Source organism: Periplaneta americana, chromosome 2, assembly GCF_040183065.1.
Source record: "Periplaneta americana isolate PAMFEO1 chromosome 2, P.americana_PAMFEO1_priV1, whole genome shotgun sequence".
Lineage (NCBI taxonomy): Eukaryota > Metazoa > Arthropoda > Insecta > Blattodea > Blattidae > Periplaneta > Periplaneta americana.
Genome location: NC_091118.1, coordinates 148,895,876 through 148,913,435, shown reverse-complemented (window position 1 = coordinate 148,913,435; position 17,560 = coordinate 148,895,876). Strand labels below are relative to the sequence as shown.

Here is a 17,560-nt window from a genome sequence, read left to right as displayed (position 1 = left end):
CTAACATATTTATTATGAGGCTTATAATTTATTGTGTCAATTTCTCCGGGAATTTTTGAGACAAATATAAATAACAAAAAGTATTAAGACTCACCTAGTTAATACTGCTTCATCCACGATTTTAAACATGTGAGTGCATTCACATGCTCCGAATTAAGTGCCGCTCTACGTTTAGTAACTGTTTCCTGCATCAATTAATATCAACTACAACCGATTAATTTTAATTGACTCGATTATTCGATTAAATATGTTTGATCGATTAATCTTACAACAGAAATTGATCGTTTTTCGTAAGAGGACGGAACAATTCAACGGCCCAATCCGTTAAGAGATGATGATGATGAGGAGTTGTAATTTTAATATATTTGGTGTTAACAACAGAATTCCTTATTATTGGTTTTATGACTATTATCATTATCATCATCATTATCTTTACACAGTTTTTATTTAGAAGTGATATCTCATATCGTTCTTTTTTCATTTCAGAAAATAAGCTGAGAAAGAAGTGGAAGTATCTTAGAGATCAGTTTGCTGTGGAACTTGGAAAAGTAACACGTTCCGGAGATACAGGCGACTTACCGGCGTCGAAATGGCCATATTTTCAGTCGTTGCTCTTCTTGAAAGACGTTGTGAAACCAAGACCATCGCCAGGACATTTGTCCAAAGTGCCAGTTTCAGTTGAACTAGCCACTGGTACGTCAGACGAGCCACAACTCCAATCCGAAGATCCAGACGCCTATCTCGACTATTCAGAATCTCCAGACGAAACATCCACTCCCTTTCCGCCGCAGAACGAAGAAACCGATGAAGATGATGTTGGCCGGAACAATGTTGGAAACAGTACATATCATCCATCGTCAGTTTGTTCTGAATCCTCATCTAATCGAGGAAGAAAAAGAAAACACAGGATTACAGACCCATTCAACGAGCCCGTGTCAAGTATTGAAAGACAAAAACGTTTTTATCTTGAAGAAAAACTGAGTAATAATCGTAGAGAAGTAGATGAGGATGATGAAAACCTTCATTTTTTTAAAAGTCTGCTCCCACACGTCCGGAAAATTCCCAATTGTAAACTACTGTCTTTCAGAAACTGCGTTCAAGAGCTTGTCCAACAATATGCATACGAGGAATGTGTTAAGACTCAAAATATTCCTCCCTAGCATTTCCATTTTACCTCCACTGACAGACAGTTCTTATGCTTTCCAGGTCTTTCACCAGTGATGCCAGAAAAAAAGGAAATTTCCCTCCTCAGAAGAGCTACAGCTGAAAGAGGGTGAAAGGGGAAAAAAACAATGATCGCGGCTCGCGACCTGAAAATGTGTTGCTGCACAGAACAGCGCCTTCTTCACATCACACACACACTCAGTGATGGTAAGTTGAGGGAAATTTCAGAGTTGGAAGATGTCATAAAAATATAACATTACCCATTAAGTTGCAAATACTCAAGTCGTCAACATTCATTCTTTCATAGTGTTCTGCCCAAGGGCAGGTCTTTCACTGCAAACCCAGCATTCTCCAGTCTTTCCTATTTTCTGCCTTCCTCGTAATCTACAATGGATGCCATTTAGCATATGTCCAGGCGCCGAATCTATTTGCCGGTACTTCATCGGTGGTAAATCCACCACATACGCTCTTTCGTGTACATGCACAACTGATTAGCCCACGTGATTACATTTTCTCAAACAAGCATATCTTATGTTTTCTTTTAATTCATGTTCATCTACTTCAATACATTCAATACTCTCTTCCCAGGAACATCTGCACTTGTGTAACAACTTATTGTGTTACATTAAATTTAAGCTATTTTATTCAACTGCCTGGTTAGAAACTGTGAGTTCGATTTTAGTGCTTCAAATAATTATTATCGTCTCATTCAAATGGTTAACGTCGGCAAGTCAAAGAGTTAATGTTTGTTGTACCGCAAACATACGCAGATATCCCTTGCAACACTTTATTTTTTATAACACATCATCCTATACGCGACACGTTTCCTAAGGTGAAGATAAGGCGTGACTGCTAACTCCAATCTTTCTCTCCACTGATCCAAAAGACTCTGTCTTCATAATATTCTAACAATTAACTCGGAGAGTAAGAAACACACGAGTAAATAACAAACACATGGTGAGCAGTGTAAATCTGAATATTAAAGATTTGCCAACATTAACCTTTTGAGTGCAACGATACCTTCAACTGCACATTTTCTTGAGACCTGAATTTCATTGTTTTGTTAAACATGCTTAAAGTTAGTGAGAGTCGTACTAATTGTCGGTCAAGATATGTAAACTTGTATAAAAATATTGTGCTAGATTTTTTTTATCGTTTTAGAGCTAGGTAGAAAATGACTCCATTATCAGCCCTGGAGAATAAATCTTGGGTTTCTTGAATTTCAGTTTGCGCCGATGTTAAATTGGGAAAAATTCGGACTCAAAAAGAGGATTTATAGTAAATGTAAAGGGATCTGCATAACATGCACCTGATCAACCATGTTCATTGAAATTTGCAGAATTTAAATCTTCTTGTGGACTGAGGCGCTCAGAATAACAGTAGATCCCAACCGTTTTGTGCGTTTTGAGAAAAATAACATTTTATGTATGTTTTAATAGCTTTGCAAATTTTTAACATTGAGAATTCATTTTTTCAGGATTTGTTAAATATGGTGGTTAAAGTTTATCTGCAAATTCTTGATCCTTTGTAGTCAGTAGTTAGTCTGTTTTTCTTAAACAGAGTATATGGAAATTAAAAACAATGGAATTTTTCTTTATTTATATGTCCTGGTACGATAAATCTATGTATGATTGAATCGAGAACTTTCATTGTTATCAAGTAAATCCAAAGAGCAAAATATGAAAATGTTTGTTTTCTCTAGTAAAAGAGTTAGTGGAAGCCATCATATTGACTACAACGCCATGAACTTGTGGTGGACGCAAACGAAAGCCCACACAATTGGGATATGTCATTATTCACTGAGAAAGCTTTCTTTCCTACTAAGGACTAATTTTCAATCTGGAATAGGAGAGCGTCGGCATATCCCAATTAATTTGATACTTCAACGTATGAAAGGCAAATGGCAGGATTATACAGTCGTGCACCTATCTCGAGGTCTGTTGGGATCTGCCGTTATTATTCTGAGCGTCTCAATTGTCTCTTTGTATGTTTAAGCTGTAGCCCATACAATACACATATACTGTATATATTCTACTTGTGTAGACTATATGATCAGAAGTGATATCGACGTTTTTAATTACGTTTCGAATTCCACAAGATTAAAGATTTGAGAATTAAATTGTTAGTTCAACATTGTAAACACATGTTCAGTTCATATTAATATAATAAATAAACTGACAAACTGCAAGCACTAACATGAAATGGCTGAAATAAAGGAACAGATTTTGAGGGCGGCAATGAATAGCAACATGGTTGGAGGTATCGATTGTAGCCACAGAAACGAGTAATTTATTCCTGCAGGATTTAATTTAACACATACCTATCTCTTTCCCTCTGTACATCACGTACACAGTGGGGTATCCTCCGTGCCAGGAAGGACCCTCGTATACAATCAATAATCTACGTTTATTATACCAACATAGGTGTTTAATTGTTCATATCAATAAGAGGAGGCCAGACACGTGTAGGCTAGGTCATGCACACTCCATGTTGTTACTCTTCCCTGTGTGTAAAATATTTTTAAAGGAATACAGATGAGAGAGGTAACACTGCGTGCAGCAATAATATTAAGTGGGGTAATATTTATTTTTAAAAGACCTACATACTGCCTTCCTTGAACACCTTGAAGAGAAAAACTAGCCTAAATCTTTATTGTCTTACTTATGGAAAGTTAGGCCTATTATTGAGAGCAATGTACTGTCGGTGACTTAGGAGAAGACGAGAGCGGACTGAGGAGGAAGGGATGTGAACAGATAACGTACGACAACACGTGCAATATTTGTACTGCAGTAAGCGGAAACATTAGGTCTCCTTCTGTTCAACTTAGCTTTAATTTCCATACGCATTGTTACTCATGTTTCCTGCACGAGTAATATCCTGGCTACTGGGATGCTTATCTGAGCGATGTTTATAATAATCAACAGCGATAGTCAAGAAGGTCACATTCTTTCCGCTTGTTTTCTCCTGAGTAACGGACAGTAGATTGTCACATAATGAGTAACAGATTAAGAATGACCGCCCGTAAAAAAGTTATATTTGTAGAGAACTTTTAGGTGCTGAAAGTCAGGATGAGTTTTGTAGTGGCACTGAATTTCTTCCCACTACCGACAGCATCTCACTATAAAATTACCCATTTCTTATCCTAATCAAATATCAAAACGGAATAGAGATGTCATTATGATCAGGACTGTATCGGAAGGACCCTTACCAAGATCATCATGTACCAGGTGTATAATGTATCTCCCAGGTGAATAGGGATTTTTTTTTTAGGATGGGGGGGCTTGTATGTTCACGACGAAAATGGAGGAATCTTTAATGATAAAAGAAAATTTTAATATCTTGTGAAGAAAATGTCATAAATATAATCTGGCAATACTACTGTCCTTAATTTTTCATTCGTACCATTAGGTCTACATTTTTTTAGTATTTAGTATTTATTGCTGCATAAAATACAAAATAAATACATATTGAAGTAAAAGCGCACACTCGTTTGAGCAAGCTCGTGTTCGAGGGCGGTTCCCATAAATAACTATTTTGTACTAAAGAACATAAAGATTCAATAAAATTATAAAACCAATACAATTATTACAAAACAGAGACAATTACGAAGCTAAAAGTAGAGAATCAAGTCAAGAACAGAATATAAGTTGGAATGAATAAATACTATATTGAAATTAACAAAAGAAACAAGGAAAGGGGGACATTACTACATACTGTAACTTGCTTAATTATTTTCTTAAATTTATAAACTCAAAATAACCTAGGTCAAGATTTATTATCAAAATAGAGTTGTATAACCTTGGCCTGTAAATCTGGTTATGATTATTAATCCAGTGGATGTGTAATATTTAGGTTCAGTTAAAGGACATGTCAAATTTATTCTGGTAGGATAAACATGTTGGTATTCTTTATATTACATCTGACGATTTTATGAAAATATTTTAATAATGTATATTTATATATTTTTTCAATTTCGAAAACATTAAAATCGGAATAAATCAAATCTGCTGGATATCAACTAACTTGTTTAATCAAATTTTAATTATCCGTTTTTGAAGCTACAGTATATTAACGGAGAGAGTGTCAATTTTGTTGCTTCTCCCCATCCGATTATACCACACTGGATGACAGATTGAACCGCACCTAATGATAAATATACATTATATATTTCTTAATACAGAGATATATATTTTGTTCATATAACTAGTCGTCATAAGAATGTAATATTTTCTTATGAAATAAAGGAAGTTTTCAATGTTGTATAATATATTATTTTTATAGTTTCCTCTATTTATCTGTTTTCAGCTCATGTGACTAATATATCTAAATGCAATGTACGAACGGGAAATATAATATAGACCTACTTGATTATTTCCGAGGATCGGACCCGGGATAGATCTATACACTCAGGCCTATATTAGCCAATAGTGCACTCTACATTAGGGATGGGCAAAAATAACCGGTTATTTTCATACAGTTAACCGGCTATTTTTGCTTGCCGGTTTAACCTAATAACCGGTTATTTTCCTCAATAACCGGACGACCGGTTATTAAAATATACACCGAATCAATATTTTAACACCTCTAAAAACGCAGGTGAATTCTCTGACGACATGGAAGTCGATCTACTGCCCGACTGAGTGGTTATGTCGCAGGGTCGGCGAAATGGGGAAAGCCACTGACAGTTATTTACTTTACGGGGCCCTTGTATTTAAATTATTTTAAACAGTTGTATAATATTACGTAGATTTCCAATTCCGAACAGCAAATATTTTAAGGAAAGAGCTGGCCTTCTATGCCCAAGGTTGCGGGTTCGATCCCGGGCCAGGTCGATGGCATTTAAGTGTGCTTAAATGCGACAGGCTCATGTCAGTAGATTTACTGGCATGTAAAAGAACTCCTGCGGGACAAAATTCCGGCACATCCGGCGACGCTGATATAACCTCTGCAGTTGCGAGCGTCGTTAAATAAAACATAACATTCAGGAAAGAGCCTAACACCCTACCCACTAGCCTTTACAGAAACAGGTGGGGGAAATCGAGATGCGACATAACCACTCAGTTGTCTAATGGAAATATAGACGTGTAAAATAGGCAACATGTATGTTTAATTTCTTTACGTAATTAATAAGTTAATTCTGATAGAAATATTTTACGCGTGATCTGAGGTTGGTCAAGGTCAGGCACAGATCTTTTATTATCTTTATTATCTTATTATATCTCTATCCTTGTGCAAGATGATAATATTTTTTAATGCTCTGACACCCACAACAAAGATAAGCCACTTGAAATATAACGGTCACTCACGTGTAGAGGTATAATAAAAGACCTGTACCGACATTATAACTGACTCACAGCGGTACAAAGAAAAGCTGCAAAACTGCCCATGATTATAGAAATTGTTTATATAATTTGTACCTAGTTATTTAATTTGAGTAGCACATGAATTTTATGTTACTTATAACCAGTTTACTCCCGATATTATGTAGCCATCATGTAATTCCCTCCACCTGAATTTTTCGCCTATGAATTTTTGAAAAAAAAAAAAAAAAAATGGGGGGGTGCAAATTTCGTGTAAATGCGGTAGATGTCTTTCTCTTCGGAAATACACAAGCTTCCTATTACTTTAACACAGTTATAGGCCTACCTAAATGATCTTAACATTTAAGGAAAAGTAGATTAAGGTGTTTTATTGTCTGATGCTATATGCCTTTGGGTTGAGAAAGAGTAATTCGAACCTGATAACAATTGAACTTTAATGGAAGGCTGATGTATTATAAATGATCACTGCACGCTATTTCGACTGTTTCTCGTGTGATTCTTCTGCTTTATTCAGAAAAAAAAATAATGTTAAAAAACGTGTAGATGTCGAAAACCGTTCTATTACTGTTCTCATATCTACGTGAAAACGTTGACAATTGCCCATGTTACAATATTATAAAGATTAAAATAAACCAGGCACTGATCTATTAAGGGTGCTATGCATAGACATTTCGCTAGCCCGCGCTACGAGCGTGCTAAACTATCCCCTGCTATAGAGTGATTACTTGTACAGGATTCATATCATATCGCTAACACTGGTTTATGAATACGAAAAACGTTAGTTCGCTGATCATCCACCGGAAGCCCGAGCTAAGAATGTCCATGAATATGGCCCTTAAGAGTTTAGCTATATACTGTAGATATGAAGACAAGTGTCGCATCATTTTAGTAAAATTTACACAAACTAATAAAATGAAATTAAATTAAGGTTACCATATTACTCGTTTTTATCGGGTACTACACATTTTTCATGCCCTCCTTTCAGTTCCCATTAAAATATTTCTAAAAAAACACCCATTTTTCTGACTAAGACAAAATTATTTTATTTATTTTATTTTCAGCGCTGGCATACACGGAACAAAATACTAAGTAATTATTGCTAGTAATTGACCTTTTCGGATGCATCAGTTAGCCAACTCTGGAAAAAGAGCGAGAATTGCAAGCAGTGGAAAAAAAAGTGTGCCATTTTTAAGAAAAATGAATTTCATTGTTGTTGACTGTACTGCTTGATGGAATATGTTTCTTAAAACATACATGAAGATGCTGAGTGCAAATTTTGTAGAACATAATGTTACAGAAAAATGTATCAAAATCAAAGATGAACAATGGTTTTGTTGGTGGTGTTAAATTGTTAAAGCTAGTGCATTACCTACTATTTTGTCGTGCCTGTACTTAATACAGCTGTGGAAAAAAAAAATTAATTGTTAAATATTCAGTGGGTGGATAAGCGTAATAAGTTCAATGTTGAAACAGTAAATTTATTGTTAACAGTTTTGTACATGAAACATGTAACATGTCCACAATACTATGATGACATTGTAAGTAAGAGAGATTTCTTGAAGAAAGTTCGAGGCAACGAGAAATATGTTAAATAGATATAAATACGACTTGCTCTAAACTCCCCCTCTTTCTCAATTCTAAAATATGGCAATTCTATCCTCAATTATCATTTCTGATTTCATTTCAACGAATGTATATGTATATATAGAGGGATCGAAAAAATAAATGCTCACCACTTAAAACCTGATAAAGATATCGTTGAGATTTACATCTGACAAGATAGAGAAACTGTCTAAGTTTACGTAACAAAGTCTGAAAACAGCTGCATGCGTAACTTTCCTTTGTTTGTTGCTAAAACAAGCCTGGCGCCATTTTGTAGGAGATCACGCCATGGTCAACATGTGGACACCATAACAGAAAGTTCAGTGTGTGCTATGGATAGCAGAAGAAAAATCTGTTACGCGAGTACAACGCCGTGTTCGTCGTACATGGATAGGTGGATCGAAAGACGAGGACCAATTGCCTGGCCAATCAGGTCACCCGATTTGACTCCCTTGGACTTTTTTTCTGAGGCTCTCTGAAGAATGCTGTGTACCAGAGAGGCAGAGCTAACACTTTGGAGGAACTGAGACATCGCATCACAAATGCAGCTGTGTTAGTGACTCCACAAATGCCACAAAACAATTGGCGGAAGTTTGAATACCGCCGTTTAGATGTCTGCAGGGCAACTCAAGGCGTACATATCGAGTTGCATTCAGCATTCTCCGAAACTCTGAGAGTTTTTGCATCAAGTTATGTTAATAAACCATTATTTATACTTGAAATTATCACTTATTTCTCGATCCCTCCAAGCGGAACACGATGTATGTATATGTATGTATATATATATATATATATATATATATATATATATAATTTGACCTGGTAGAGATAAGGCTATCAGGCTTTCTCTTCCCCTCTACCAGGGGATTACAACTACAATATTAAGAATACAATTACAATTTCACTGATTACTGAATACACAACAGCAAAACGTAGCTTTAAAATACAAACTTTTTTTGTCTTCAGATAATGACTCACGAAGTTCGAAATGGGGTGCTCCATATAAATATAATAAATTATTAATGCAAGAAATAATAGAAGTGCTATTTTACTTAGTCATGTGCAAAATTAATTGTGCTTAACCACTGCCTAACAGAGATCTTCCTGTTTGCAAATTTACAAGCCTCCAACATACATATATACACATAAATGACATCGTCAGTCGTTCATATCCTGTCACTCCACGTGGGAGCATAATATAGGGCCGTTGTGAATGTTCACCATGGGACACGATTTGATGCCATCGCCTTCACTTCCCTCCAGATCTTGCCCTGCTATCCTATTCCGTCATGAACAGACACATACATGAAATAAACCTCAAATTGTTTTACCTGTATACAAGATGAATCGTAAGTAATGTCATTAATTTCAAGGAGTTATTCTTTGAGATATTTTAAACAAAAAAGTTTAATACAGTTTTGCTAGTTTTTGCTTCCTTTTCGATAAAAAAAATATTTTGTCGCTAAAAAGAGAAGAGAGGATTGTTAGAATTATCGACTGGTTCGACCTTAAAAGTCATGTTTCCTACAACATCTCTGTTGCAGTCTTGGTTGCGTGCACCTCCCATATATCCCAATGTTTCCCGAATTGCAATATATCATTGACTGCCATTTGCATCAGTATACTTGTGAGAATATATTTTCTGCTCTGTTCTTCTTGTAGAACAAATATAGAAGTAAACTTAATGTTGAAGTAGACTTGCGACTTCAAGTATATACAATTGAGCCAGACTTAGAACAGCATCAACCATTCCACTGAAAACCTTATAGCAAGTCTAAAACCTGGTTCAATTTTTCACAGCAAAGCCATCAATCATCCTGCTAACAATCATATGACAGTTCTGAAAAACTGGTTTCATTTTTCACAGCAAAGACAACAACCACCCCAATGATAACCTTATGGCAATTAAAAAAACTGGTTTCATTTTTCACAGCAAAGACATCAAACACCCCAATGATAACCTTATGACAATTAAAAAAACTGGTTTCATTTTTCACAGCAAAGACATCAAACACCCCAATGATAACCTTATGGCAGTTAAAAAACTGGTTTCATTTTTCACAGCAAAGACATCAAACACCCCAATGATAACCTTATGGCAATTAAAAAAACTGGTTTCATTTTTCACAGCAAAGACATCAAACACCCCAATGATAACCTTATGGCAATTAAAAAAACTGGTTTCATTTTTCACAGCAAAGACATCAAACACCCCAATGATAACCTTATGACAGTTAAAAAACTGGTTTCATTTTTCACAGCAAAGACATCAAACACCCCAATGATAACCTTATGGCAATTAAAAAAAAACTGGTTTCATTTTTCACAGCAAAGACATCAAACACCCCAATGATAACCTATGGCGATTTAAAAAACCCGGTTTCATTTTTCACAGCAAAGATATGATTATAACGTAAAATAACTTTGTAATTAGGTATTTTCAGATAATATTCAAAAGCTAAAACTAAAATTTAATATCGCCATCAAATTATTAAGGATGTTTACTTCACTACATTATGGAAATGTTTAATGAGAACATGATTAACAGCCTAAATTATAGAAAACATTTTAGGGGTCCGCCAAAATGAAATATGAGCTACAAGAAATCCGTGACACTCAAAATGTTGGGAACCACTGCTGTATTAGGTGTAATTTTATCACACGGACCTTCACGACGTTCGGCGGATTTAAATAGTTATTGGTACTGTACACTGAGCTGCAAAAGAAATGCCGATACGAAATTATATCGTTTTTCGAGGACTTTAGCAAACATGGCGAGGTGGAAAGCTTATTTCCCTGAGATTCATTAAAAAGAAACAAGTAAATATGACTTTTGTAACAAGTTCACGTTATTATTTAATATGAATTGACTTCAAATTATTAATATGCTTTTATTTTACAACATTAATAAGAATACTACACGAAAATAGTGAAACTGCAGTTTATATCACAGTCTAGTATATACAGTCACGAAGCTTGAGTTGGAGGGTGCTAGGAATAATAGACTGTGCCGATACTATTTCGCATTGTCTGTAATGAGGCAATATTAGCGATCCTAGTGGTTAGCAACTATCTATGGCTGCATATTTACTACGTATAGAGCTTCGTGACTGTATATACTAGACTGTGGTTTATATGGTATTCCGCAGTCTTCTTTATTACCCATGGATGTTGCAATTGTTACAATCGATATATACGGCCAGTTACGTTTCATATTGTATTAACAAAAAAAAAATGTATCAATTTTATTACAAATATAAATTAAATATAAAATTGTATTATAAATACGATACGTCCACGTGTCACTTCTGATGTATAAGGCACGGTATTTTCTAAAATTTAGGCCTATAGTTTATTAAAGATATAAACTAACAAGCTGAATGATGTAATGTTAACACAGTAACTAATAGAGTTTATATGCAATGCCTTCTGTGTATTTCTATTGTTTCCTAAGTGAAGTCCTTGTAACACGATATTTCAAATCGATAGCGACTTCGACTCAGCATTTCTTTTCAAGCTCAGTGTACAATTTCAAGGAAGAGACTACTAGTTCAGATCAAAAAAAATTATTTAGGTCTAGTTCGTGATGGTTAATTGTGATGACGATGGTACTTTTTTTTTTTTTACTATATTATTATAAAAGTCAGTTGTTATGCATCTTGCATTACAGTTTCTTCTGTCGAAGCATCGCCAGTATTCATTGTTTCCACAATGACTGTTGGAGTAAAAGTGGCAAAATTGTTCCGGAGGAAAGTATAGGCTTCCCTTTTCGGATAAATTAAATCTGTACCATTTCTATAATTTCACAGATGATTTGAATAGTTAGAGCCCAATTGAAAATAATTGTACTTTCATAGCAACTTGCTTTTTCGGGTATGACTCATCAGTTACAATTTTATTTATACAACAACTTTTAATATGCATTTGAATATGAGATTTGTAAGCAATTTTGAATTCTGAAGAATATTCATATATTGTAAAATCTTTGTTAATGTATGTAATTTTTGCTTGCAATAGTAAATAATCAAATAATCAATAGCAACGTTATAACAATGAGGAAAATAAGGTAATTTGTTGCCATGTGACACAACTCCATTCTTTTGGGCCTGCCGAAAGTTTTTCCATCTTCAATATTTTCGTCCGCAGTGCCATTTAGTAGTATTGTGAACTATTTCATCAGTTCATCACAGAAGCAGATTTTGTGGACCTTACTGACCCAGAAGTGAACAAGTAGTAGAAGATATACAGTAGTATAAATGCAATCATCTTGAGCATGTCTATAGGATGAAAGATGATCCAATACTCAATTGTTCTATACTTACACTATAAACCTAACGGACGACGAGATCATGGAAGAACCAAAAGGAGATGGAGATAACAGGAGCATTTGAGTTGCAGGGAACAGGACTGGATAGATCTAAAACCTCTTTTGTTTTTGATGATGGTTATAAATATAACCTTTTAAGTTATAACTTATAACGTATTATGTTTGGCTGAAATTGAAAACTAAGTTAAAATGAGTTGCAAGTAACAGATGAACACTTACAATATATGAAACAATTTATTTTTACTAGAACATGGAACTCTTCTGGGATTACCAGTGGGCAATACCTACAAACAAGTGCAAATTATTTTATTCTTTTGTTTTTTCTGTTCCAGTTTATCATAACTATAATGTACTTATTTCTATACAATAAAGTTTACTTAATTAAAAAATAATATGGAATTACAAAGAATTTCAATTTAAACATCACGCATTTATATAGGCTACTCAATGTTCATCTGAAGCGTCTGTAACAGAAGTATTTACACTCAGGGGTGACTGTACAACGTTTTGGTCAGTTGATATGTATGCTTCTGTGTTTGGAAAGGAATAACTCGTTAGTGGTGCAGTTACTTGCTGGAACACTTGAGTGATTTTCATTCTAGCATCGAGATTTAAATTCGCAGGTAAACTATCCATGAGGGGAAGAAATGACAATAAGAAAGCTTTGTTTCCAAATATATCGCAATTTCTCTCTTCCTTCGATAATGACACACTTTCAGACAAAATCTGTTTCAAGTTCTTGGTTGTACTCAACAGCATATTGTCAGCGCTACTAGCCTGCATAGAACATCTCTTCTTTCTGGAAAGGTTAATCTTGGTTGGTCGCACATCTTCAGACTCGTCTGGTGAATTGTCATCTGCTTCGTCAAGAAAATCAGATTCTTCTGTTTTTTCCTGTTTAATCTGAGCAACTGATTTAGTTTTTGGCGATTTTTTTCCTTCTCCAACATATGGGATCAAGAATTGTAATTGTTCGTAGAACACGTAGCGTTTTTTCTTGACGACTGGTTGCCCACTTTTCATAATTCTTTCCCTCTTATAATCTCTTACAAAATTGTCTCTCAGAGCCTTCCATTTCTTCATCATTTCTCTTCCTGTAATAATCCAGAGACATATCACTAATAAATAAAGGCAATGAAACAAAAAGAAATATATAATGCAACATGTGTATCTTATGTTTCTTAATAAAGACTACAAGTGTTAAAAAAATGCTGTGGTTTTTTACGCGTTTTTATATTCGGTCCAGAATTAGAAAGGAATTTTCAGTTCTGAGACTTCACATGGTCCACGGTAACTGTTCAAAATCAACCAATTAAAAGAAACTGCAAAGCACTCACTGTTGCCGCTTCGATTAGGGTCATGTGTTATTTGTGACTTGACATAGATGTAGTAAATATTTGAGTTCTAATGTGATAATTATTTATATTGTTATTTATTAATTTCATTCTTACACTTGTCAAAATTGAGGGGCTTAGAACAAAAAGCAGGTAAGTGACGGAAACCTAGTTTTGAGGAAATTACAGTTAAAGTTCTACATGCAATGAAATATTATACACGTTTGGTGAAATGATGCCCATATGGTAGCACTGCACAGTGTGATCACTTACCTGATTTTATCCCAAAGAAACATCCTTTTGGTCTATCACAACACGCACTTACCTCAATTTTTTAATAATGTCACTTACCTGCTTTTTGTTCTAATCCCCTCAATTGTTATTACATATTGTGTTAAGGGGGATATACAGATTTGAGCACTAAAAAATAGGAAAATTCAACATTTTTTTCCTCAGCAACTAATGACTCTTTCACCTCGTAATTTGACATACTCAGTATTCACTGCTTCTGCAATTATAGACTATTTTCAGTTTCACTAAAAGTTTCACTATTATGAGTAATTATCATAACAAAAAGTGGTCATTTTTGTGCAATGATGTGCCGTTTTTATGATAATGTTCACAAATATAAATATTTCTGAGCTATTCCTTTTTCTATTTAATCCTGAATGTCAAATGAACAATATGAACTACAATCTTTGAAATGCCTACAATAGAAGTATTTTTTTTTTATTTCTTATGAAAAGTTAAATTTTTAATATTTTTTTAGGTAAAACAATGTTTTTAAATAAACTATAAATATTACAGCAATAATTGAGGAGTTTGCCGGAAAAAGGGCGTATACGTCAATATGGCGAATTGAGATACATGCAATCTAAGATTTTAAAACGCACCTGAATAAAATTTTATACACGCACGCAGCCATGTCCTGCAGGTATGTACAGTACAATCAAAACAAAATTTCGCTACTATCATTATTCACTACATTTTAAACAGTTTTCCCGAAGAAGGGCGTATAGGTCTATCCACCTTTCTTCCGGCAAAGCCCTCAATTGTAGTTTATCTTGTTCACAAGTATGAAAGACAGTTGCATGCAAAATATTACTGCCGTATCTTAAAAACCTACCGAGCTATCATAAACAGTTTTTCTGAAAACTGAGTTTTCATTTTGCACTTGTAATACATGCAGTGCTTACTGCTGCAGAATACGAGTTCCTATTTTATTACCGTAAATGTGTTCTTTATTGAACAGTTCTTTTATATTAGCTTCCCTGAATAATATTGTGTAGCCCTTATGACAGAAGTGATGGTAATTATATGAAAAGAGAAAAACTGTCCTATAAATGGGAAGAAGTGACTTCTTGTTTAGTCAACTGTCCGAAGACAGGTCTAAACCGCACAAGTGAGTGATACCAACAAGGCACGATGGCCAGTTCCTTTCTCCCTCCATTGTTAACAACGCCGATTAGCTACATATTACACTAATCATAGAAGAAGTGACTATGTAATTTACTATTATTCATTATTCAGTGTTTTCTGTCTACATTTTATATCTATCTATTGGTCAAGCACAGATCACTAATGCGCTTTGTTTGTTCTGATAGATACAAGTTCCTCCCCACGGTTGCTGGCAAAGTTGCAATAGCAAGTACCTACGGTAACCACAATGATATAATTCCCTACCGGCAGGCTTTGTGTTGGATACATTTTTTTGCACGCATCAATACTTATAATGTTAAGCGTTGTTGTCACGTTTTCGTTGTAAAGATTATCGCTAGTTACAATTATTTTTATACGGACATCAACACACTGATTTCTAACATCACCATTCACAGTGAACAAATTTTAAGTTATAAGATTATTTTTTGTTAAAACTGAAATTAAAATTACTAACTTTTTTTTTATCATCAATCAACTTGAAATATGACATTGTTTTATATTCCACGTGGAGTTGACGTATGCACATGATTTTAAAATTCTAACGCATCATTGGTAGACATTTTAATGTTACCGCTTCTTATGATTGAAGGCTTAAACAATAAGCAAAATCGTCCGCTTTGACAGCTGATGAGTATTAATTAAACGAATATACTATTATAGTAAAATATGTGCCATGTTTAAAACAGTAAATAACTCTATCTGTATTATAACATCATCAATGTTTGCTTCACATCTGGAGTAGGCCAGACACGTGCAGTGATCGTTCTCTGAAGTTACCACTTCTTTCTGTCTTGTTTTATCTTATCCTCTGCAAAGAGCATACAAGACTGACGTTACAGTCAATCATAAGAAATGCCAACGTCTTTATACTTACATAGAAGATAATACGGCTACAGTCAATTAATTATACGTCTTTCTTGCACTCCTTAAAGATGAAACCGGAGGATGTTAATGGTCTTATTATCTTAAGCACAGCCTCTGTAATGAATATCTAGAGCAGCGGTCATCAGCACAGAGCACCCTCTCTTAACCGCGGATAAGAGACTGCACCATGGTACATCCGTAGCTGCTACCGGGTAAGCTCTCTCCCTCTCTGCCTGCTGCACGACGGGGCATATGATGTTGCACCGAATACCCTTTACCCATTTCAGCGAGTGCTGACGACCACTGATCTAGAGTTGATTACGGGTGAAGTCTTTTTAAACATGCGTAAGTTATAGTCGAAATTTAATAGTCACTGTTAAGAACTTTTAATCGGTTATTTAATGCAACTGTGGTAACTGCGAGATTATCAACCGACGGTGGAATTGGTTATAACGAGGAGATGGTATTTAGCGAGACGAGATCGAGAATTCGCCATCGTATTACCTAACATTCGCCTTAGAATTAGGAAAACACCGAAGAAACCCAGGTTACAAAACTTAAGAAATGTTGTTGGTTGTTTCAATAATAAACCATTGTGCAAATATTTACTTGTATGATAAACAGAATATATATATATATATATATATATATATATATATATATATATATATATAAATAAATCTGGTATCTGTATGTGTAGGGCCTATGTATACTTGAGTGCGTTTGGTACATTACGAAGTTCCTTAACCCTTAAACTGACAAAGTATCCTATAGGATACAACAGGTTAATAGGCTATATGCTATAATTTTAATAGAACATAGTAAAAAAAAAATTGGTTCGAAAATTAAAATTTCACAATACTACAGTATTGTACAGCCTATAAAATATGGACATTGCGATAATTGTTTCCTTCACAGTCCGACAAGGTTTAATAAACTAGTGTGAGAAATGAAGTTTTGGCAATTTAAGGGTTAAGAATCAATTTAGCATACGGAGTGATTCAGTGGAATCAATTTTTGTAACCTTGTGTCGTAGATGTCTGCCGTCTGGAATCGGAACCAATGTGTCGGCACATGTCTTTGACATGAGTTGTTTCTGCGCGCATCCAGGATTTCACAGGTCTCCAAATGTGAGACGGCTATACTGACATATGTGGTTTCTGCATGAAATGATAGCCCTACATCAACAGTCCATGAAACTCGAATAAACTCATTTCGCCACAAATAGTGACATGTGCTGTTTCTGCAATCCTTGATTCAAATATAGACACAACAAAATCCAGGAAACAAGCATCAGTGCTATCTTAGTTGTTGCGAAATACACACCCAGTAAGCTATTATAATACCACAGTCTAGTATATACGTCGCGAAGCTCAATACGTAGTAAATATGCAAACATTAGATAGTTGCTCACCACTAGGATCGCTAATATCGCCTCATTTCAGGCAATGCAAAATAGTACCGTCACAGTCTATTGTTTCTAGCACCCTCAAAACTCAAGCTTCGTG

At 34.9% G+C, this 17,560-nt stretch overlaps 2 protein-coding genes across 2 annotated transcripts in view; one reads left to right on the top strand and one right to left on the bottom strand.

The window, feature by feature from the left end:
• LOC138695201 (uncharacterized) overlaps window positions 1-5,509 on the top strand; it is a 31,071-nt gene extending 25,562 nt beyond the window's left edge. Inside the window, exon 3 of the mRNA XM_069819660.1 lies at window positions 487-5,509. Within this exon, the coding sequence (XP_069675761.1) occupies window positions 487-1,160 (674 nt within the window). The 3' untranslated portion in view covers window positions 1,161-5,509. The remainder of the gene's footprint in view (window positions 1-486) is intronic.
• Window positions 1-17,560, bottom strand: part of LOC138694693 (uncharacterized) — a 129,302-nt gene that overhangs the window by 43,685 nt on the left and 68,057 nt on the right. The window lies entirely within an intron of this gene.